The following is a 24,560-nucleotide window of genomic DNA, read 5'->3' on the forward strand; positions in this document are numbered from 1 at the left end:
AGAAACAGTAGTTTCCAAGGAATCCATCAAGAAAAATTTCACCAGAAGCCAGAAGTCGTGGCAGCCTCGCCTCTCCTTCACTCGCTTTCTGCCAATCACTGTGCTCTTAAGACTCTCACTGGGGCTCACCTAACTGCTTCCTCAAGCCCAATCTGGTGCCCTCCACTGACAAATAAACCCCAGGAACCCAAGTGTCACCAGCCTTTTCTGCTTCCATAAAGTTCACACATCCAGAACTGTTAAGAAGGCTGGAGCCTGGGGAAGCTAAGACTGAGCTGTTCCCAACACATACACACACGTGCCCTTGCCCAAAGAGGTTCCTGACTACTTGGCAGAAAACACCAATGAGCAGGAATACACTCCACAGAGACCATGGCACATCACCACATACAGGTAAAGGCAGGCCCTGGGAATGCAGGCCAGCAGTTGAGCTAATGGGCAGCTACCTCCAGGAACACAGAAGGGCATCATCTTGCTGGGGTTGCAGGATGCCCATGTAAATGAAGGTCAATGCCCACACATACCCTGCCAGGCTCCACTCGTAGAGGGGACTGGGCAGAGTTTGCCCTCCTTACCAGTATATAGCAGTCTTGGGCCTGCACCCCAATCTTGTTCATTACTCAGAAGAACAGGACCCCACAGCAGCCCCAGAACTAAAGAATGAAGCACACATCAGCACCCAGGGTCTGCCTGGCCACTTGGCTCTGTGTGCTACTACCTGCGGGCCCCTCCCTGGGGTGTGTGGTGGCCCAGGCATCAGCAGCTCTTCAGCACCTGTGGTCTGCGGCTCTCCCCTCCACAGCCTTCCCAACAGGGAGTGTTCCCCAGGTCTGATGAATACATGATATCCTGAATGTAGTGGGACCCTAACTTTTCAAGAATTACTTTAACAAAATTGTTCCTTCAGCAGGGAAATTAAGAAGGAAGGAAAATAAGCACTCCCTATGTGCCAAGCCCTGGGCTAGAAGCTTTACAGATACTATTTCATAGTAACACGGACCTGCCTGACCCCCAACTTCAAGAGAGCTCAAGCTCAGGAAGGCGACACGCGTAGCCCAAAGCCATAGGGCCAGTTAGAGGTGGGATTGTGGCTTTCCTGACTGGACCCTAGGGGCTGCATGTCCTAGGGCATGGGGTGTAGCTGAGAGGAGATGGCCGTACCCCAGACAGTGAGCCTGGGAGCAGCAGAAGTGACTTGCCACTCCTGTACTGAAGATGCTGAAGACTATCAGCTCTCTTTTAAAGAACCACATCTTGCTGCTCAGCTGCCAGCATCCAGAGTTTCGTCTTGGGTCAACGCCTTCCCAGGCTCCCTCACTTGTTGTTTCTTCACTTCCCTTCTCGCTCACACTGTCCTTTCTGCTCCCCTTCGGCCTCATCCGTGGCCTGAACCCAGGATGCCGTCCTCACATCCTTCCATATCAGACTCCAAGCATGCCGTTACCAACTACAGCAAAAACTCATCATTTCAATACCACTCAACCTGGCCAGGATTCGCCCAGAGCCCATTTCCTCATTTCTTTCTTTCTTTTTTTTTTGGAGACAGAGTCTCACTCTGTTGCCTGGCTGGAGTGCAGTGGTGTGATCTTGGCTCACTGCAACCTCCGCGCCTCCTGGGTTCAAGCAATTCTGCCTCAGCTTCCCGAGTAGCTAGGACTACAGGTGTGTGCCACCACGCCCAGATAATTTTTGTATTTTTAATAGAGACAAGGTTTCACAGGGTTTGGCCAGGATGGTCTCGACCTCTTGATCCACCTGCCTCAGTCTCCCAAAGTGCTGGGATTACAGGCGTGAGCCACCACGCCCGGCCTTGTTTCCTCATTTCTAAAATAGATAATTAATTCTGACTAGAGAGGAAGGATGTGAAGGGAAACCTAATTCAGAATCTATACTGATTTAGGACACTGATAGTCAGGGTCCAAGAGTCCTTTCTTCTCTGGGATGCACTCATTCCTTTCACATAGACTCACTTGGTACTAGCATAGTCACACAGTTACATCCCCTACTCTGGGCTAGGCTTTGATGGTGCAAAGACAGACGTGGTTCCTGCCCTCATGGAGCTTACATTCTAGTAGAGAGACAGGTAGTAAACAAGTACATGATGTGAAATAGTGGTGATGCTAGGAAGGCTGCACGTGAGGAAAGGGGCAATGGAGACAAGGATTTAGAAAGGTAAAGTTTCTCTGAGGAACTGGCATTTAAGCTGAGACCCAAGAGATGAAGTCTGTCTTCAACATGATGATGGAGAGCCAGACTGTTTCCAGCACAAGGTACCGTGTGTGCAGAAGCCCAGAGGGGGAAAGCCTGGCTCCTGAGGAGCTGTAGGAGGCCAGGTGCCTGGAGAGTCACCTGAGACTTCCACAGGCCTCTGGTGGCAAGGTGAGACATCTGGACTTTATTTGGAATGTAACAAGAATCTCGGACGTAGAGAAGAGACAGGACTAGAGGGAGGCCTAATGAAGACTGCGCTTGGCTGCTGAGCAGTAGCAGGGAGGCAGGCACTATAGGAGCCACACAGGCCTGAGCTGGGGCTGGTAAGGAAGAAAAGTAGACAGACTCTGGCTATCCTCTGGAGGTATAACCCCAGGACATCCTCTGGATCAGTCTGAAAAAAGGGGGGACTCTAGAATGTGACATTCATTCATACACAAATGGGCTTGCGATGTCCAGCTCCAGGGGCAGGGGTCCACTCCCCCTTCCCCGCCTTGCTCAGCTTCCATCCGTGGCTGTTCTGTGCAGGGTACATAGTATGCAGGATGCAGCATCAGCCCCAGTCAAGGTTACTGCTTCCCATGTGCTGGACCACAGAGCCTGTGAGGGGAACCCAGGGCCTCCTTATTTAATTTATGACAGGAGGAAGAGCTGGGTATAGGGGTCCCACTGTCAAAAGCCCTGCCAACCAATGACACAAACCGACAAAACCACCACCTTGGCACAAGGAGACAGTGGGCAACCACAGGCCAGCTGAAGGACTTTTCCTCTCTGGCACTCCTGGTGAGGGACAAGTACCAGGTACCTCACATGCTAGGAGGCGGGGGCAGCATGTTTTAACCCCAAGCCTTGGGTATTTTTTGCTATAAGAGGCAGGTGCAAGGTCCAATCTGCTGCCTTGACCCTTACAACTCCCAAGAGAAACGCACAGCTAGGAATGGCAGACCAACGGGCTGAGAGAGCCAATGTGTTATGCTGGTCCACTAGAGGCATTTCCTAATGGAATCTCACGACGTTGGTACTGCTATTCCCGTGTTTACAGAAGAAACCGAAACACAGAGACATGAAGTGGTCTGACCTTGTTCACAGAGCACCTACCATACCACTCTGTCAGAACATGGCGCACCAGAAGGCAGAACACATGCACATCTGCTGTCTATTCCCTGCCTTGTTAGGGCACCCAATAATTGTGGCTCTCTGTCCCCAGCATGGGCCCCAAGATGAGCCCTCCTTTAGTTAGAGGTATGATTCTATCCCCAAGTCATCAGGGCTTCTACCACAAATGAAGGATGGTGACCACCCTCAATGCTAGTCTGCTAAATTGGGGAACCAGGAAAAGGCATCTGCCTTTTGGGAATAGCATGTAACATTTCAGATGGACAGGACTGGATGCAGCGCATCCACCCTCTCCGTCCAAGAGGTAAATGGTTCAACCTCAATGGACTTGAGACTATCCTCTACAATGGGTGAGGCCACTTCATTACTGTGCTTTGACCCAGAACGATGAAGCTCATTGTTCTGTTCAAGAGTTGGTAGGGGCTGGGCACGGTGGCTGATGCCTGTAATCCCAGCACTTTGGGAGGCCGAGGAGTGCGAATCATGAGGTCAGGAGTTCGAGACCAGCCTGATCAACATGGTGAAACCCCGTCTTTACTACAAATACAAAAATTAGCTGGATGTGGTGGCGCGCACCTGTAATCCCAGACACTCAGGAGACTGAGGCAGGAGAATCGCTTGAACCCAGGAGGTGGAGGTTGCAGTGAGGTGAGACTGCCATTGCACTCCAGCCTGGGTGACAGAGCGAGATTCCGTCTTAAAAAAAAAAGAGTTGGTAGGGCACGGTGGCTCCCAACTGTAATCTCAGCACTTTGGGAGGCTGAAGTGGGCAGATCACTTGAGGTCAGGAGTTCAAGGCCAGCCTGAGCAACATGGTGAAACCCTGTCTCTATAAAAAATACAAAAATTAGCCAGGCATGGTGGCCCACGCCTGTAGCCCAGCTATGCAGGAGGCTGAGGTAAGAGAATCACTTGAACCTGGGAGATGGAGGTTGCACTGAGTTCAGATTGTGTCACTGTACTCCAGCCTGGACAACAGAGCGAGACTCCGTCTCAAAAAAAAAAAAGTCAAGGACCCTGTCAACTAGGAAGGCCCAAGAATGATAAGAGAAACAGGTGATGAACAAAATCCCCAAGAGATTTGTCCACCAGGCACAGGGCCCAAACTTTCTTCTCACAGATGCAATTTTAGGACAAAAACAAAAAACACTTAAGCTGTTTCCTTAACCAGGTCTTCTAGAACACATTCCAGAAATACTCAACGTGGTCCCCTATAGAACTTGACTCTAACCATCTGGGCTGGGGCCAGCACAGGGGCATCAATGGGAAGGCACAGCAACACCCTCAAGAGTGTACGGACATGCAGGAGAGCCATCAGCAACAGTTCTTTAAAAAACTACCCAACTGCTGCCTTGCCCTGAGGGCTAATCCCAGAGAAAGGAGCGGGGGGCAGGTAGGCAATGCAGCCTAGCCTAGCAGGTTCTGGAAAACCAGCAGCTACTTGCTGATGGTGGCAACGTACTTAGAAGTCCCAGAGGCTTCATTTGCTCATTTGGTTCCTGTGACCCAGGAACACATGGAATGGATTCCACCTATCTCCCTGCTTTGCTCTCATTCCTCTACTGCCAGCCCTACTCCCTGGAAGAGGAAAGAGAAAAGCAGGCACTACACTCAATGCCCTATCAAGAAGGTACTTATCAGCCCCCACCTGACTTCTCTGCAAGTCAGTAGTGGTAAAAGGGGAAGGGCACGATCCAGAAGGTGGTCAGGCACATGGCGCTGCAGGAAGGCACAGGTCTAGTGGAGCTGTGTGGGTCAAACTCCTGAGGTCAACACAGAAGTCCTCCAAGAGAGAAATGACCCCTCAATGAACACAGAATTCTGAGACAATTAGTCCTCCTGCCCCATCCTGTAGCAGCAAGTGCCACAAGTTACACTTTGGTTTTTCTTTTCTTTACAATCTATTTCCCTTCATGCCTCAGTGAGGCAGGGAGGGTGAAGGAGCAGTGTAGAGCCTGGAGGCCCGTGGCTTTGAGAGACCCAAGTCTTACCATCCTGTTTTCACAGATGTCTGCCGAGAGGGCCCTGACCACGGTCCCACACAAACTCACAGCAAGCACAACTCAATCATAATAATTTTTCTTTTCTTTTCTTTTTTTTTTTTTGGAGACAGGGTCTCACTGTGGCCCAGGCTGAAATGTAGTGGTGCCATCATGGCTCACTGCAGCCTCAACCTCCAGGGATCAACTGATTTTCCTGGCTCGGCCTCCTAAGTAGATGAGACTAAAGGTGCACACCACCATGCACGGCTAATTTTTTCTTAAAAATGTAGAGACAGGGTCTCACTGTTGCCCAGGCTGGTCTTGAACTCCTGGGCTCAAGCGATCCTCCTGCCTTGGTCTCCCAAAATGCTGGCATTATAGGTATGAGCCACCATGCCCAGCCTCAGGATTTTTAAGAGTAAAATTAAATCAGATGCTAGAGTCTACTAAATCTTTGAGAATTTTCCTTTCCTTTGTACTTCGGCAAAAAGGAATCCTTCATAATACTGGAGAAAAAAGATTTCAAATAACAAAACTAAGAGTTCTGTTGTTTTCAAAGTAAAACATACCATAAACTTTACAGAAATGCAGTCAATTAAAAAGAAGAGACTTCTGACTGGAACTTTTTTTGAGATGGGGGAAAGAGCAGGGGCAACAGGCAAGAGATGCCCTGTCTGGAAGAAAGATACCTAAAAGCCTGTTGTATCCTGTCCTCAGGAGCACCACTCACAAGGCCACCCTGGCCAGCTGTGCCCTGAAGGGCTGCCTTCACGAACAGTCACCCTGCACCCCAAGGGCAGTGGACAGTTTTGAAGCCCCCACTACTTTCCACAGATATTCTCGGGGAGCTAAGTAACCAATGGAAGAACACTGCATCCACCTGGTGTTGCCATCCACGGGATGAAATGCTGGCGGCACAGCCTGGAGCGGGCAGGAGAGCAGAGGCAACAAGGCCTACTGGGAGCTGGGCAGGGTGCAGGGAGCCCAGAGGCCCCGACTCACCTGTGCTTGCTGTCCTTTCCATTCCCACGAGCACACTGCCCCCCTCACCCCCGCTCCGACTGCTCTGTGCTGAGGCTGCCTTTTGCGGTCTTGTTCTGCAAGGGGGGGAGAGGGCACGGAAGGGGAGGCTGACACAGGCAAAGCCAAGAGGAGACAGACAGGTGGGAGAGGATAGAGCGGAAATCAGGGAGGGCAGAGGGAGGACAGGCGTGGCACAGAGAAAAGGAAAGAAAAGGCAGAGTCAGTCCTGATGACAAACAGGAGACATTCAGACAGGGTTTTCTGAGGCAAAATGTGACCCTTAAAAGGAGAGTTCTAAAAATAACATGCAAATTAAATAAAAATAAAGAATATAAAATCCTATGACAGCCCCTCCCCAGAAATAATTGCTTTAAAAAAGCATAAGCAAGCATCCTTCAGGAGCATTTTGAGGACAGGCCTCTCTGGATAACCTCCTCCTCATCCTTTGGGCCCTACTAGATTTAAGACTGTGTGTGACCAGTGACCGCCAGGTGTCAGTGTGACCTCAGCCAGAGACACAGTGCAGCCTCTGCAGGAAACATCAGGTGGCAGTGGTCTCCATTTTGATCCTTTCTTGGGGCTCCCTCTCCATATACACCCTCCCCATACATATATGTGGTATCCACAAACAGGTAATTCACCCCTCACCTCTCACCCTTTCCTAAAGGAAGTGACCACGAGACCACCTCCTAAATAAACTGGGAAGTAGAACTATCCACTGTGCATCAGGCTGCTTCTGCAGAAGCACAACCTGGAAGAGACCGTGAGCTTCCCCAGAACCTTGGGGTCAGCTCGACGTCTAGTCTGGGAAGATGCCTCTACATAGCCCTCAAGGCCTAGAACCAGTCTTACCAAACAACCTGTGAACTGGGGTTCTAGTAACCTAAAGTGGAAATCAGTGGCTTGATCGAGTTTGATCTTCTCACTTCCCTTAATGAATAGACAAACACCCCCCCACCTCCAAAATACATTTCTTCTGGCATCCTCATACCACTCAGAGTGCTGGCCCCCATGCCACGGGGTCTCCCCTCAGCATCATGCCCCTCCACCTTCCCAGGGCCAGGAGTGGATTGGTAGCCGGAGGCACAGGTGGGGCCAGGCATGGGTGAGGCCCTACAACACTTGGTCCTTCGGTCTTTCAGGAGGAACCACCCTTGATCCCATCCCCGCTGGCAGCTCTTGGGGCCTCTGACTCACCTTGTGCTTAGGGCACCTCACCGAGAAGTTCTCCTCATGTAGCAAACAATCTGCAAGACAGAAGGGGACAGTCAGATGGAGACTTTACAGCTGGACGCAGGTGTGCTCATGCTGGCTGGGATTGACAGGGTCAGACAGGAGGTCCCTACACTGTTACTTCTAATAGGAAAACATTAGAGACAACCCAAGTGAGTATGATACCTTAACATGATGGAATATCTGTCACTTAAAAAAACATGCATGAAATAAAACTGCTTGAAAAAAACAGAATATACAAATGTATAAATGTACTAATTTTATTAAAATGTGTATATACCTTAAAAAAACAGACTAGGGGCTGGGTATGGTGGATCACACCTGTAATCATAGCCCTCTGGAAGCCTGAGGCAGAAGGATCACTTGAGTCTAAGAGTCAAGACCAGCCTGGACAACACAGTGAGACCCTGTTACTATTAAAAAAGCCTGAAAGACTGGGTGTGATGGCACTTGCCTGTCCCAGCTACTTGGGAGGCTGAAGTGGGAAGATTCCTTGAGCTCAGGAGTTCAAGGCTGCAGTGAGCTATGATCACATCACTGCACTATAGCCTGGGCAAGCAAGACTATCTTAAAAAGGCCGGGTGCGGTGGATCACACCTGTAATCCCAGCACTTTGGGAGGCCAAGGCAGGTAAATCAAGAGATCAAAAGATTGAGACCAGCCTGGTCAACACGGTGAAACCCTGTCTCTACTGAAAATATAAAAATTGGCTGGGCATGGTGGTGTGTGCCTGTAATTCCCGCTACTTGGGAGGCTGAGGCAGGAAAATCGCTTGAACCAGGGAGTCGGAGGTTGCAGTGAGCTAAGATGGCGCCACGGCACTCCAGCCTGGCAACAGAGCAAGACTTCGTCTCAAAAAAAAAAAGAAGACTGAAAAGAAATCTATAAATATATAACAATCATTCTCTTTGGGTAATAAGATAAATATGATTTAAATTTTACCTTTTCTATAGTCCCATGATATCACCAATAAATGCTATTTTAAACAACCTTAATTCTAGGCTAACCCCCATTTCTCAGGCTCAAGCCAAAGCCTCCTTGTAAAAACACTTGAAAATCTGAAATCGTCTTTTCTTCTCTGTATAGAGAAAGCCCAGGTGTCTGAGACAGAAAGGTGGCCAGGCCCGAGAGCCCCACTGTCACCTTTGCCCTATGACCCATGGAGACACAGAAGCCTCCAACACAAATCACATAATCCACACTAAATGCTTCAGAGGAAGGTAAAATCCTGTGAGGATGCTTTTAATCCTTGGAGGAAAAATGATTCATTCCAACTTGTAACATGATGACAGCATCCTGGATGGCAGCAAGGACACATCTGCCTCCAGGTGAGTTGAGCTCTCGCACAAGGGTAGTGCATGGATCAGGGCAAGGAAATCTAATTAATGAGTTCACTCTGCACACCACAGCTCCTGGAGACTGACAGCCAGGTCACTGGTGCAAGACGTGGTGGCAGAATGTTAATAAATATTGATAACACATTCTCAGAGAGCTCCCAGGCACCATGGCAAGAGGCAGCCATGGTACTTACCCTTGTTAAATTTAAACTGAGATCCAGACTAGCAGCCTGTGTGCCCACAGATTTCAAGTGCAATAGTAATAAGCAAGGAACATACACATGAAAACTTTTCAGGTCCCAGTATCCTAAAACAAGTCAAAAAGACTCTTTTATATTTGGCCAGACCTGGAATATCACAGCCTTTCGTTGGAGCCCGTGAATATCTAAGAGAGTGGGCAGCAGCCTTCTTGGTTTTGTGGGCCCAAGAGCTTAGTAAGTTATCACTAACCTCCAACCCCCTTCCCCAGCAAGCAACTAGCAAGGCAGTAAATGAAATGTGTTAATTTAAAACCCACAAGTACATAGTGTGACCAAGACTCCTGCTGCTCCAATCTGCCAGAGAGTTTATAAACAGCAGGAGCCAGACAACTGGAGCTCAGGGGACATGCTCTCTTCTTACCTGGGCTCCGGCAGCAAGCACTATGCTGGCTCAGTCTCTAGTTTGAGGCCAACAGTACAGCACATGTTGTTATGGCCACGCTTATGCCACAGGGGTTTATACAAATGAGGATGGGGACCACATGAGTGGCAAAGGGTGCTATCAGAAAGGCGCAGGTGGCTCAGTTTCCTCACAGCCATGGAACAGTGACTAGCTGAGACGGACCATTAATAAAACACGCCTAATGTTAGGAAATGGGTTCCCTCTGAGTTAGAAGCAGAAACGAGTAAGACACTGTAAGTGCACGCTAAAGACAACTTGAAACTAATGTTAGATACATCTGGAAACGGAAGTCTCCTAAAGCAATCTGCTCGAGGCAGTGTCCATCTTTGACAAGGCCTCCCATGCAGGAACACCGTGCAGACAATGCCCTCTTCTGTTCTCATACATGTCCACAGGCCGTCAGGAACCACAATTCAGGTTTTGGCAGGGGCCAGAACCATAGCTAAAAAGCTCAGAAACCTGGAGGGCGCAGGGGAGCTTCTCTTACCAGTCCCTGCTGGGAGGGAAGAGTGAAGAGCAGTAGGTATAGTAAAACCTCTTCTGAGCACTCTGAACAGGCAACTGCACCTACATGGCCAGCCAGTCTTGCTCTCTCAATCTCTGTTCTTCAAAGCCCAGGCAGTGTCCTACACTGTCCAGAGGGCCCAGTCAGCACTTCTGCACAGTGAAGTCAAACTGAACAGCTTGCGAGATCATCTTCCAAGCTCAGAAAGACCCACAAGGTGGTCTAGTCAACAAGATGGCTTGCAGACACAAACATCAACACCCTAGAAGAGAAGGCCACTTTGATTTATCTCTTTAAGCTCAAAGGCAGGGTGGATTTACTGAGCTCCTCATTACAAGCTCTGTGAAGCTGCAATATCTGCATACATCCACATGCTCCCAGGTTGAGGATGGTGGGCTCAAGGAGGGAGGTGGGAAAAACAAGATCTAATGTCCTTTGGATCTGTTGGGTACCAGATACACTCAAATTCACCTACACTCTACCCCAATGCTACTGTTATTCCTCATGTTGGCACATTGCAGGGCTTGGGACACAGGAACCTGCCAGCCCCACCCTGGCTTGCTAAGGGTAGGTTCAGGCTCCTGGGCCATAAGGAGGGAAATATGGGGCTCTTGGCAGTGGGACCGGTTTCTGTGATCCAGACAGCTGTCCCTTGAGGAGGACCCAGACCACCAGCATTTCCTAACAACCCATCCAGGGCTCTGACTGCACTAGCAAGATCAAAGTCTGAAAAAGAGATAGCAGCTTTAAATTGCTGCTGCAAAGAGAGCTGCAGAAAGTAGAATTCCCCGCTGTGTTTTTTCATGAGAGTAAAAGAAAAAACCCTCTACGCAAGGTTCTTTATGCACAGTGGAATTATTAATGAGCTACCACAGCCTGTTTTTCTCTTCTGTCTTAATTGTTGGGGCTCACTGTAATAAATGTATTAATTTTTTTAAAAAACCAGAGCTCATGCTCTTATTACCGTAACCACCACCTGAAGCCAAATCCTGTGCCTGTGACAAAACAAGCAGCACAGAACAGCTGACCATGACGTCAGAAATGCAGGATAGACATCAGGAGGGGGAAGGCAGGCAGCACAGATCTTCATGAAACAGAGATTCTGTTTCTATGGAGACATCCCAGTAATAAAAGTTTTCCGTGAGACATCAACAGCTCTTTCAAGATCTGGGTGGTTGACAGCAAGGCAGAGCTGAAAATGTTATACTGCTCTTTACTCCATAGGGAGATTAGGGATTCTTAAATCAAGGACCTATTTTAGTTATGATTAGAAAGAAAAGTCAATCAATAAACCTGTTTCCTGGATACAAAGTTACATCATACATAGAGAGAAATTTCCAAGAAGACTGTGTGGAATAATACAAACATCCATTCCCACAGAGCAGTGCAGGCCTCTGGGTCACTATGACTTGAGTCATCAAAAAGACCGCAATGACCAAGACATGGTCATCTTGTGAAGCTGCCTCTGGTCTCAGCTCTCCACATGAAGGAGCAGAGTGCACAGCAGCAGAGGCAGCAAAGCCAGAGGCCAACAGCCCTGTCCTCACTCCTCCCAACCCAGACCCCTCTGTCTCACTGGACAGTCGGCCACCAACTTCTGTTAAATAGAGATGCTATCGGCTTAACTAGGCAGGCTACCAAGATGGGCCCCAAAACAGAAAATGACAGATACCATTTACTCACAAGCCCTCAGCTAATAAAAAAAGGTCCTGTGCTTCTCTGCTGGTGCGCTGGGGTGGCAACCTGGGCAGGCTTCCATTAGAGGAGAGGATGCTCCAGTGCCCTATGACCCCTTCCAAAGAATCCCAACCCATATCACCTGAACATGGATTTATAAGGGTAGCTCTAAGCCTGTGCTGTTCAGCCACTAGCCATACATGGCCACTTAAGTTAAAATTAAAAAAAAAAAAAATTCATTTCCTCATCTCACTAGGACTCAATGGTCACATCTGGTTTGTGGTTACCACATTGGAGAGTGCAGAACTAAAGCGTTTCCATCACTGCAAAGCTGGGCTTTGCTGCCTGACATCTTAGAAACTGGACTAGAAGGCAGGTTATGAACCAAGAGCAGAGGCAACCTCCGGTGGGGGACCCTTACTGAAGTGTGCTTGGATGGGATGTGGTACCTGCCTGTCCTGTCTGCTCACCCTAATGTATCCCTGAACACAGCCTCAGTGGGGAGACCACTTCTTTCCCAGCTGCCAACTGGGAGAGTCAACACTCAAAGTACTCCCAATATAAAACAATAAACCATAAAAAACTTAATACTTAAAAATCCTCATATGTAGCTGGGCATGATGGCACATGCCTGTATTCCCAGCTACTTGGAAGGATCACTTGAGTCCAAGAGTCTGAGTCTAGCCTGGGCAACATAGTTAGACCCTGTCTCGAAAAAAAAAAAAAAAAAAAAAAATCACCAAAAAGCCATTTTCTTCAACTAGAAACAAAAAAATTATTTGTATTACCACTCCCCCTTTCCTAGTCACTAGACTACAGGAAGAAAACACAACATTCTGATGTAACTAAGGGTAATGAAAATGAGAAAAGGCAACTGGTTGGCTCTTTTAAAAACTTACTTTTATTTGAACGGACCAGTTCTCGCTATGTTATCTAAGCTGAACTTGAATTCCTGGCCTCAAGCAGTCATCTGGCCACAGCCTCTTGAGTAGCTGGGATTACAGTTGTGAACCACCATACCTGGTTAACTGGTTAGCTCTTGAGAAGGATTTAACTGGCTGTACTACAGAATATGGCAGACAATGACCCAGGGTAAATAACAGCTTAGACTCAACATGAAAACATTTGGAGGAGAAAAGAGAAGAAGGCGACGGACTAAAACCCAAACTTCCTGCACTGATATTTCAAGGCTATTTTTTTTTTTTTTTGAGACGGGGTCTCACTCTGTTGCCCAGGCTGGAGTGCAGTGGCCCAATCACAGCTCATGCAGCCCCTCCTGGGCTCAGGTGATCCTTCCATCTCAGCCTCCTGGGTAGCTGGGGCTACAGGCAAGAGTTACCATGCCTGGCTAATTTTTAAAAATTTTTTTGTAGAGATGGGGTTTTGCCATGTTGGCCAGGCTGCTCTCGAACTTCTGGGCTTAAGCACTCTTCCCATCTCAGCCTCCAAAAGTGCTGGGATTACAGGTGTGAGCCACTGCACCTGGCACTCTATTTCTGATTTCCTATTTTTCCTCTGATCAAACAGTGCCTTGGCATCAAGCTGCCCTTCAGTGCACATGTACTTGTGAACACACACACTTTTATATGAATCTAACTGGCAACAGTGTTGTCCTCTATACCTCTCTTGTTCTTTTTAGCTGTTTCTCCTACAGAAGCTTGGAGAGACAAGAGGGAAGTGGGAGGTAAGGGCAAAGAGAAGGATGTGGAGGAATGGAGACATACTGACACAAAAGTCAGGAGCTGCAGTAACTGCTGTGCTGGAAGGAAGGATAGGCAGGATGAACTCTGAGACCTGATCCAAGTCTGGCGGGCCCTGCTCTATGTGCGTTATGCCTCTTGCCTGTTCCCATCATGCAGTCAGCCATACCCTCTTCCCCTTCCCATCAGATTCAAATCAAACCCCACCTCCTAGGGACAGTGTAGCTGCCTCCTGGGGAAGCACGGGGCGGGGGGGGTGGCACGCAGATGACAAGTACCATGCTACTTGCTGCCTTCTCCCATCACTTTTCCTCAAACGTGACCACAGGCATTATGGGGGCTGCCTGGCTGTGATGGTCTTAGACACATCTAATGCTCAAGAAATAACATGAAGACATTGTGTCAAGCACAGAAAGTTAAAAGCTGCATGTTCTCACTCACGTGGAAACTAAAAAAGCTGATCTTATAGAAGTATTAATAAAAAGTAGAACAGAGGATACTAGAGGCTAGGAAGGGGAAAGGAAAGGAAAGGAAAGGGTAGGTAGAGATTTGTTAAAGAATATAAAATTACATCTAGATGAGAAAAATAAGTTCTAGTGTTCACTACAGGATGACAACAGTTAACAACAATGTATCGTATAGTTTCAAATGACCAGAAGATACCAAATGTTCCCAACATGATGTCTGAGATGTTGGATGTGCTAATTACCCAGGTCTGATCATTTTATACACACATACACACACACACACACACACACACACGCACACATTACTGAGCACCCCATGTCTACAATTATTGTCCATTAAAAAAAGTAAAAAAGGCTGGTCACAGTGGCTCACATCTCTAATCCCAGCACTTTGGGAGACCAAGGCGGGTGGATCACCTGAGGCCAGGAGTTGGAAATCAGCCTGGTCAACATGGCAAAACCCCAACTCTAGTAAAAATAAAAAATTAGCTGGGTGTGATCATGTGAGCCTGTAATCCCAGCTACTCAGGAGGCTGAGGCAGGAGAATGGCTTGAACCCAGGAGGCAGAGGTTGCAGTGAGCCGAGATCATGCCATTGCACTCTAGTCTGGGCAATAAGAGCAAAACTTTGTCTCAAAAAAAATAAATAAATAAAAAATAAATAAAAAGTAAAAACCCTAATAAACTTAAAATTAACACCCACCCTGCTGCCGAAAAAGTAACTGGGGAAAACACCCACTGAAGGGACTAAAGTCTAGAAAAAGAAAGGTGATTCTCCCAGGTCATCAAAGCTCTGAGTCAAAACTCTGGTATTCTGCACCACTCACTGGATGACACTTCTTTAACAGAATGTTTCCCTTCTTTCAACAGTTAACACACTGCAAAATGCCACCCTACCATCTCAACAAACAAAATGCAACACTCCTTGTAATACTGTGGTTTAGAGTAAGAAAGACATATTTTAGTTTTCATCCCTGATTCCTGGCACAGAGCTCCTAAAACCCGTGTAAATTCCTGAGCAATTAGGGGTCCTAGGAGCATCTTTTAATATTTGGTTTTTGATCCTGGTTCCTGACATGGAGCTCCTAACCCCTTAGAATTTCCTGGATGATAGCAGCACGAGGCAACTCTTGGTGGCTCCTGGATGGGGGCTAGGCACCAGAGAGACTAAGCCATGATTAAAAGCTTGGAACTTTTAGCTCTACCCACCCCACTCCAGGAAGGAGAGAGGAGGTGAAGACTGAGTTAATAACTGATTATGCCTACATAATGAAGCCTCCAAAAATCCATGAACTACTGGATTCAAAGAGCTTCTGGACTGCTGAGCACATGAAGGTACCTCAGGGGTGGTGCCCCTGGAGAGTGCATGTCCCTTCCCACATATCCGGCCCTATGTGTTTCTTTCATCTGGCTGTTCATCTGCATTCTTTATAATGTGTAAACACAAGTGAAGTGTTTCCCTGAGTTCCGTGAGCCACGTTAAACATTAATCAAACCCAAGGAAGGGGTTTTGGGAACCCCAGTTTATAGCTGATCATTCGGAAACACAGGTCATATCACAGGGCTCGAGACTGGCATCTGAAGTGGGGAGTGGTCTCATGGGACTGAGCCCTTAACCTGTGTGGGCTGTACTAACTCTGCCTAGTATCGGAACTGAACTAAACTGTAGGACACCCAGTTGATGTCCAATAGAGAACTGCCTGTGTGATTCTATCAAAGTAAAAAGACAATTCGGAGAGTAGAAGAAAATATTTGCAAACCATATATCCAGAAATACAAATAATTCCTTTTTTGTTTTTTGTGTCTCATTCTGTTGCTCAGGTTGGAGTGCAGTGGTGCGATCTCGGTTCACCGCAACCTCCGCCTCCCGGGTTCAAGCGATTCTCCTGAGTCTCTTGAGTAGCTGGGACTACAGGCGTGCACCACCATGCCTGGCTAATTTTATTTTTAGTAGAAACAGGGTTTCACTATGTTGGCCAGGCTAGTCTCGAACTCCTGACCTCATCATCTGCCCACCTCAGCCATCCAAAGTGCTGGAATTACAGGTGTGAGCCACCACGCCCGGCCTACAAATAATTCTTAAAACTTGACAATAAAAAGATAAATAACCCAATTTAACAATGGGCAAAGGATGTGAATAGCTATTTCTCCAAAGAAGATGTACAAATGGCCGATAAGCACATAAAAAAATGCTCAACATTATTAGCCATTAGGGAAATACAAATAAAAACCACAATGAAATACCATTTCTTACCCACTGGGTTGGCTACATTGAAGGAAAAAAAAAAAAAAAAAAAAAAAACACGACAGAGCATCAGGGAGGATCTGGCGAAAGGAGAACCCTCATGCACTTCCGGTGGGAATGTAAAACAGGGCAGCCACTTTGGAAAACAGTCTGGCAGTTCCTTAAAAGGTTACACAGAGTTGCCATATGATCCAGCAATTCTACTCTCAGGTATACATCCAAGAGAACAGAAAACATGTTCATACAAATGCTTGTATGTGAATACTCTATAGCAGCATTATTCATAATAGTCAAAAAGTAGAAATAACCCAAATGTACAGCACAGGAAAGTCCACAGAGATAGAAAGGATTGAGTCCAACAGAGCTTCAAGGAAAAAAAAATTGTAAAAATTTATAAAAGAAAACAGAATAGTGGTTGCCAGGGACTGGAGGAAGGGGAAGAGGGTAGGAATTTTTTTATGAACTGACAAAAAAAATGGAGAGAATCAAACTGTATGTCCTAACTCTTTGGATGCTCTGGACAGGGGTCTGTGGTCTCCTCTTACCTGCATCAATGGCACACGGGTAATGGTATCGGAAGGAGCAGCCTTTGTTGTAGCAGCCCAAGGTGGCACCTGCCTCCTGGCAGTGGGAACATTTCTGAAAGGAAGGGAAAAATCAGGCATGTCAGTATCCCAGATTCAGCCCTCTCCTCCGGCCCTTCCCTGGTCCCCATCTGTTAGACCTCAGCACGTGTCTCTGTGGTTAGAGGAGTCTGTGGTGGCAGGACGGGCTGGTCAATTTCTAAACACTACTCACTGACCACACCATGGGAAGTGATCCAGCAATAATGTTTCAGGCCAAGCCTCACAAGTGTTCTCAAATCAACAACACAACAGGGTGGGATAAGCAATCCATGTCATAAAGGACATCCCAGAGTGGTATCCCCAGCCCTGCCTCTGGTGCTCCCCCGTCCACCCACCCACATATTCTGCTAGCGTAAGTGGCCTGCAGATCTTCCCTGTTTACTTCTGCTGTGAAAATCTGGGGAAGGGTAAGGTAGTAGAGTTATATATAAACCTTTTAGAATTAAAAGTGGAATCTGGTTTCTAGTTCTTGTAAGAAGATTTTATTTTTATTTTTGATCTACTTACCCCAAATGCCCAATACAAGTATAATTCCCTTTTCAGAAAATATGGGCTCCTGTGTGCAAATGGTATTTTTATACATGCATCTTATTTTAAATGCACCAGAAAACCTGCCATGAATTTCTGGCTAAGTGAGACATTACTTTGTAATTGAGACACTCCTCCTTATATGGTCAGGTTTTCTTAAAGTAGGGCACATCTCTGTCTGCCCTGTGATGTGGCTGTTATAAGTGCTCATCCTGTCAGGGTAAGAAATATGTCCTATCAGCAATAAACATATTCATAAAACTCAACCACATGTGACCCTACTAAAGATGCAGGCTGTTCAGGTAGCAGAGGCACACAACCAGTAAGGCTAGCTGGAAGAGACACAAACTTGTTCCTGCTTCTATGAAAAATAAGAGTGTTCCCTAAGCAATTACACTGAGCTGGCTCAGGCCCCCGACACAATACTGATGAGAAACTATGCTAACGCCAGCAACAGCAAAGCCCAAGCACTCCCCATGCTCAGACTGAATGATCTCATCTAGCTCTCTGCACTATTCCACCTGGCAAGCGCTCCTAACACTTCACACAAAACTCTTGAGACACCAGAGGGAAAATAACTTGTTTCAGGTCAGAGCTGAGATTCTGGATGACCATCCCTGGCATCCTCCAGAGACAAAAGAGGTAGGGACAAGGGCTGGAAAAGATTAGTCTTTTAAAAGCTTTGCCCTGCTCTCAGAAAACCAAGGTATTTCTTGGTGCCGATAATCAGTACATGTTTATTTACCATGTGGCCTAGAGTAAACCAAGGACAAATTCACAGCATTTCTGGTAGTCCTAGACTGTCTACTTTTGTCAGTGCCACAGAGCGTCTCAGAATCCAAAAGGACTCATTATCAACTTAAGGAAGTGTGAGCAGTCCGTCGGTGGCCACCCTGCAGCCATGTCAGCTGCCAATTTCTTTTTTTTTTTTTTCGAGACAGAATCTCGCTCTGTCCCCCAGGCTGGAGTGCAATGGCACGATCTTGGCTCACTGCAACCTCTGCCTCCCGGGTTCAAGTTATTCTCCTGCCTCAGCCTCCTGAGTAGCTGGGATTACAGGTGCGCACTACCACACCCGGCTAATTTTTGTATTTTTAGTAGAGATAGGGTTTTGCCATGTTGGCCAGGCTGGTCTCAAACTCCTGACCTCATGATCTGCTCACCTCGGCCTCCCAAAGTGCTGGGATTACAGGCACGAACCACTGTGCCCAGCCTCTCGCTGACACTTTCTTACTTAAGAAGCCCAAAAGATATGGTCCTCCCCACCCTGGGAGATGAATCACAGTGCGTGGTGGCCATTTAGAAACGGGTATGTCAAGCATTTCTGGTAGGAAAGCCTGCAAGAAAAAAGTCTTTTGCAAACATTTCGCACCACTCTCCTTTTTCTCTTTTTTTAATTTTAAGAAAATGTATTGCTCTGTCACCCAGGCTGTAGTGCAGTGGCATAATCATGGCTCACTGCAGCCTCTACCTCCCAGGCTCAGGTGATTCTCTCACCTCAGCCTCTTGAGTAGCCGAGACTACAGGCATGTGCTACCACATCCAGCTAATTTTTTAAAAAACGTTTTTGTAGAGATGGGGTCTCACTACGTTGCATGGGACGTCCTTGAACTCCTCGGCTCAAGCAATTCTCCCATCTCAGCCTCCAAAAGTGCTAGGATTACAAGTATGAAAGTTTCACCCTCTCAAAGAGAGAGAAGAGGGAGAACAGGTAATCTTCTTGCCTGGCCTCTGTGAGGACTAGACAGTGGGATCTATAGCAGCCACTGTATTGCCACGAGGGGACAGCCCTAAAGACAAAGCCAGCCTGCTGAGGACAGAATAGTGGCAAGATGGAGAGACCTGAACCTACCATGACACTGTCAAGCACTAAATCACCAAACCCCAGGACCAGGCCACCTCTAGCCTTGTTACAACTTGGGCGCTGCTGTAGAAGGGTTAAGTATGCATGCTCTGGAACCTAAGTAACTGCTTGGTAAGTGGCTCCACTTTCTAGCTATGCCTTCGTGGCCAAATTCCCAACCTTTATTCCTCAACCTGCAGATGTGGGGCTAATAACAGCACTCACCTCATAGAAATGTCATTAGGGTTAAATGCATTAATTCAGGCTTAAAACAGTGGCCGGGTCAAAAGTGTTAGGTAAATGTGACCCAAGATGACTGTGTGTCAGACACATGCTAGATAATCTGCAAAGACCATCTCATGAAAAGCAACCATACAGCAGGCCTTGTCACCATTTCAGTTTACAGGAGGAAAGAGAAGACGTGGAGCTTAGATCTGAACAATGTCTATTTGCTTCCTACCTCAACTCCACAACCTGGCAAGCAGGGTGCCACTCCACTATGATTAATTACAACATTGCATCCAAAGGGGAAAGACACTCCCAGGGTCTATTAGGGCCTTAGAGAAAGATCCTTAAAGACACTTTAGTTCAGTGGTTTTTGAGGTGTGGTCCTCTGGAACAGCAGCATTAGCAACTCAGGGATTTGTCAGAAACACACATTTTTGTCAAAGTGCCGGGATTACAGGCATGAGCCACCATACTTGGCAGAAATGCACACTTTTGAGCCCCACCTAAATCTGTGTTGTGAGAAGTCCTCCAGACTATTCAGATGCACAATGCAGTTTCAGGACCACTGGTCTAATTCAACTCCCTAGCTTTTCAGATTCGGAAAAAAGAAACCCAAAGAGACACAATGACTGAGCTAGGATTACTGGATTATTGGTTTCCTGAGAGCCATTCAGTTCTCTCTCCACTATATTTCTGTCTCCTATAGAGCAATCAGATCTTGGGGTATGGTAGGAAGAATCCCGAGAACCTGTGACCTTATATACAAAATGAACTTTGTGGATGAGATTAAGTCAAGGACCTTGAGATGGGAAGAATATGCTAGGTTATCCAGGTGGGGCCAATCTAATCACATAGGTCCATAAAAGCAAACTACTTCCCCCAGAGGAGTTAAGAGTTGTCAGCTTCAGGGAGACCTGATGATTTGCCAGCGAGGTCATAGGTGCAATGCTACTGGCCTCGAAGACGGAAGAAGGGGCAGGATGGCAGCTGTAGAATTTTTAAAAGGCAAGGAAGCATGTTCTTCCCTAAGCCTCCAGAAAAGATCACAGCCCAGCCCACATCTTAATTCTAGCACCCACTAAGACACTTGTGTTGGACTTTAAACCTGCAGAATTGTAAGCAGAACTGTTTAACAAGTTTGTGGTAATGTGTTATAGCAGTGATAAAAAACTAATACACGGGGATTTCCCAAGACTCTCAAGTGATTTTTCATTTTCCTCTTAGGTTCTTTTTTCTCCCTTTTTTTTTTTTTTAATGGAGTTTCTATCCTTGACCAATACAAATTAACAACTGTTTTTTATAAAGTTTTCTAAAGCATTTTGCACTGGAAGAAAACATGTTAAATGGGGACTAATATGATACACAATTGCATACAAATTAAACACTAGCAGGAGTTAGAAAGCATTGAAAACTACCCCAAAATGGCATACTGGGCACAACTAGAATGAGAAAAACAGCCTCACTGGCTTGCCTGTTGTACTCTCCAGACACTGCCCCTCATCATATGGAGAGCAGACCTGGGCACCAATGACTCCTTTGCTGCCTGTACCAGCATCACCTGCCAGGTGCTCCTAGCCATACTTCTTCCAGCCTGTTCCCACTCACATTAGAGTAATCTGGAATAATCTGCTGTGGCTGATTCTGGACTCTCTGCTGCCACACAGATCCTAGGTCCAACAGATGGTACTGCTCCTTACAACACACTTGGAGCCTAACAATTCATCTTCTCTGCATCCTGGGACCCAGTCATCAGCTTCCCACCAATACAAGCAGATGAAAACACTCACACAAGCTTTCTTTAATATGAATTATCTTTCAGGCACAATTTGAAATAAAATTATATATTTAGATCTCCTGCCATAAAAGCCCCAATCAAAAAGTGGCTCTGCTACAGATCTTGATAAGTATTTGTTTCTCTGGGAAAGCCTTTCAAGTCACATTATAAACCTGTAATAAGTATCTCTGTGGCTGAGTGGGGGTTGAGTGGTAGCTGGGCCCAGAAGTGGTGCAAAATACACAGAAAGCATGACCAAGGTCCAAATCTCTTGAGTGTGGCTGTTTTGGCAGCATCTCCCGGCTACATCCTTGGCTTCTGTTTTGATCCACAAAGAAAGCCTGTTCCCTTATTTCCCTTCTGACATCTTTGTGCCCATAGGTGGGCCCAGCCTGTCTGCGGTTTACAGTAAAGTTATGATGTTTTCCATCAGGTTAGTAGGCTTGGGATTAAAGAACTTTTTTCCTTCATGAAGAATGTCCTTCCTTGTCCTTCTGAACTTCATCTGACCAATGGGGATGCCATAAATTAGCCACAATCTTGAGCAGATGAAGAATATATTTAGAATACACATAGCTTTATACAATGGACTTGTTCACTTCACCACTGAGCAAACAAATAATGAAAAGTTGGTAGGTCTAAGACGTACCTGGGGAAGGCGGTCTTTTCTCCAGAAGACTCTATCACATACACCTCTTTCTATGCCATTGTTGCTTTAAAAAAATCCACATTCTCCGGCCGGGCGCGGTGGCTCACGAGGTCAAGAGATCAAGACCATCCTGGTCAACATGGTGAAACCCCGCCTCTACTAAAAATACGAAAAATTAGCTGGGCGTGGTGGCGCGTGCCTGTAATCCCAGCTACTCAGGAGGCTGAGGCAGGAGAATTGCCTGAACCCAGGAGGCGGAGGTTGCAGTGAGCCGAGATCGCGCCATTGCACTCCAGCCTGGGTAACAGTGAAACTCCCGTCTCCAAAAAAAAAAAAAAAAAAAAATCCAGATTCTCACCCATGAGCTGTGTTACAAGGAAGGGACCTCTGTGGTAACGTGAAGGTAACCCTTGGCTAACGAAGGTAAAAACACCAGGCTGGTGCTTCTTCAGAATCATAAAATGTAAGTTATTCTACTGAGTGTGAAGAAGGCAGTTTGACTTCCTAATGAGTTGTTCTCTGGGACTTCTAATTTGCCTTATTAATGTGTCAATCCTGATTCCACAGCATAAAACTGCTATGTCCAGCAAGCAGAAACATGGGTTGGATGAAAATTAATAAGAACTTGATTGGGTTGGTCTTTCCCCCTGACATGCAGGTTTCTCTAAAGGTTTTAAGACTGTGATCAAGGTGCCTTTTATTCTTAGTGCTCTTTCCTTTGATATGTAAGTTCCCTTATAAATTGATGGTATCAACTCGAAAAGTATAGTAATCTTTTTTTATTCATTCAACAAATTTTTATTGCATGGCTGTGTGCAGAGGCTGAAATGGGGAGCCAAAGTTCACCTAGTGTCTACCCTCCAGGAGCTCACAGAATGATCTAGGGGTAAAGCAAAATTTAAACAGTGATGTAAATACTACTTCAGGGCATATAGGAAACATCGCAACCTAGTTAAGGAGATCAGAAAAACATTCTTGAGGGAGTGTAGCTTGACCTGAGTCATAAATAATGAGTAAGAGCTACCGGGGGGAAGGGGAACAAAGTGCTGTGTGGAGGGACAAGCAGGCAGGGTGTAGGGAACTGATAAAGTGGAGGCTAACGTGCAGGAAACTAGGGCCAACAATGGCTGTTGCTGGATTAGGGATGATATGGAAGTGTTTGGGTACTGGTGGTGGAAATGCACGTAAGAGGCTGCATTTAGACAATTTGGGGGTAAAACTGACAGGACTTGATGCTGACGTATGGCCAGGGGGTCTGTGAGATGTGCTGCAGTGATCTCGCCTGTGTGGCACGGTACGTCAGCACAGTGGATAGGGAACCCTCTGGATGCCAGCACAACAGGATTCTGATGAGGTGAGCACACACGCGGTACCAGTTCTAAACTCCACTTTCTCTTAGAAAGATTCCATTTACAGAAGAGAATGTTTGGACTGAGTAAAATCTCAACTGGTTAGGAATGGGTTTAATTCCAAGTGACATTTTCTGGTTAACTACTAGAAATCTTTTTACAGAACACAGGCTATCTTCCGGCTTTAATAAACAGCTCAGGATTTTGAGTAAAAGTGTTTTCCATTGCCTTAGAGTTATGATTCTGTATTAAAAATATTCTTGTAAGACACAAGGAAGTGACTAGACTTTATCAAAGTGACTCCAGGACATAGCCTAAAACTTGCTTTTCAATATAAATCCCTGCTAGCAAGCTTTTTTCCGTATCATTTTACTTCTCAAGTAGAGGACAACAACAACAAATCCAAAGAACCTGTTCCAATTAGTTTAACTGACAATTTCTCTATGTGCCTTTCTTATATTCAGATGTATTCAGATATGCCTTATCAGAAATCTTTCTTGGTTTTTTACCTCAAATTTAGGCAGTCTAAAAACAAAGGCATGAAATAAAAAAAGAGAAAGAGAAAGCTCGAGCGGAGAGGAAGTTGTCGGAGTTTTTCACTGGAGTGGAGCTGTCCACTGAAGCTGTTGATCTGAGCAGCAGGGCTAAAAGAACCTAATACTTGACCCTGTCTCTCACTGGTACAGGAGCTTGGGCAAGTTAATTTAAGTTTCGATTTTCTCAACAGTACATTGGAGATAATAGTTGGGAAAAAGGGGTGGAGTGGGGGTATCTTCTGTTATTTAAGGACATTGATCAGGGCAAAAGAACCTGAACAGGGCCAGGCGAGGTGGCCCATGCCTGTTATGCCAGCACTTTGGAAGGCTGAGGTAGGAGGATGGCCTGAGGCCAGGAGTTCAAGACTAGCCTGGGCAACAAAGGGAGGCCTTGTCTCTACAAAAAGTAAAATTAAATTTGCTGGGTGTCTTGACGCTTGCCTCTAGTCCCAGCTATTCAGGAGGCTGAGGTAGGAGGATTGTTCAAGCCCATTAGGTCAAGGCTGCAGCCAACTATGATCACACCACTGTATTCCAGCCTGGATGACCGGGCAAGACCTTGACTGACACACACATACACACACACCCCTGCACATAATTCCCAAGAACACACACACACACACACACACACACACACACACACACCTGCACATACTTCCCAAGAATTCCAGCCTGGATGACAGGACAAGACTTTGACTGACAGACACACACCCCTTGCACATACTTCCAGGAAGTGCCAGTAGCAATCCCTAGTCATTTTCTGTTACTCTCTACTCCCACGTGGAATGGATGGTCCCTTGAAACTACAAAGGCCCTCTGGGCTTGATGCATGGCTATGGGCAAACAGCACAGATATCCAGGAGGAGCT

General features: G+C 46.6%; 1 protein-coding gene across 7 annotated transcripts in view; it reads right to left on the reverse strand.

The window, feature by feature from the left end:
- TCF20 (transcription factor 20) overlaps nucleotides 1-24,560 on the reverse strand; it is a 161,126-nt gene that overhangs the window by 2,540 nt on the left and 134,026 nt on the right. For 4 of the 7 annotated variants that reach the window (XM_064368143.1, XM_064368141.1, XM_064368137.1 and 1 more), the window contains exons 3-5: nucleotides 16,705-16,798; nucleotides 7,530-7,579; nucleotides 6,312-6,439 (exon numbers count right to left, since the gene is read on the reverse strand). In XM_064368143.1, coding sequence (XP_064224213.1) covers nucleotides 6,356-6,439; nucleotides 7,530-7,579; nucleotides 16,705-16,798 — 228 coding nt within the window. In that variant the 3' untranslated portion in view covers nucleotides 6,312-6,355. The remainder of the gene's footprint in view (nucleotides 1-6,311; nucleotides 6,440-7,529; nucleotides 7,580-16,704; nucleotides 16,799-24,560) is intronic. The other 3 variants (XM_064368144.1, XM_064368139.1, XM_064368138.1) reach the window with 2 other exon arrangements.

This window comes from Aotus nancymaae, unplaced genomic scaffold (assembly GCF_030222135.1).
Source record: "Aotus nancymaae isolate 86718 unplaced genomic scaffold, 86718_ANA_hifiasm-v0.15.2.pri h1tg000076l, whole genome shotgun sequence".
Classification (NCBI taxonomy): Eukaryota; Metazoa; Chordata; class Mammalia; order Primates; family Aotidae; genus Aotus; species Aotus nancymaae.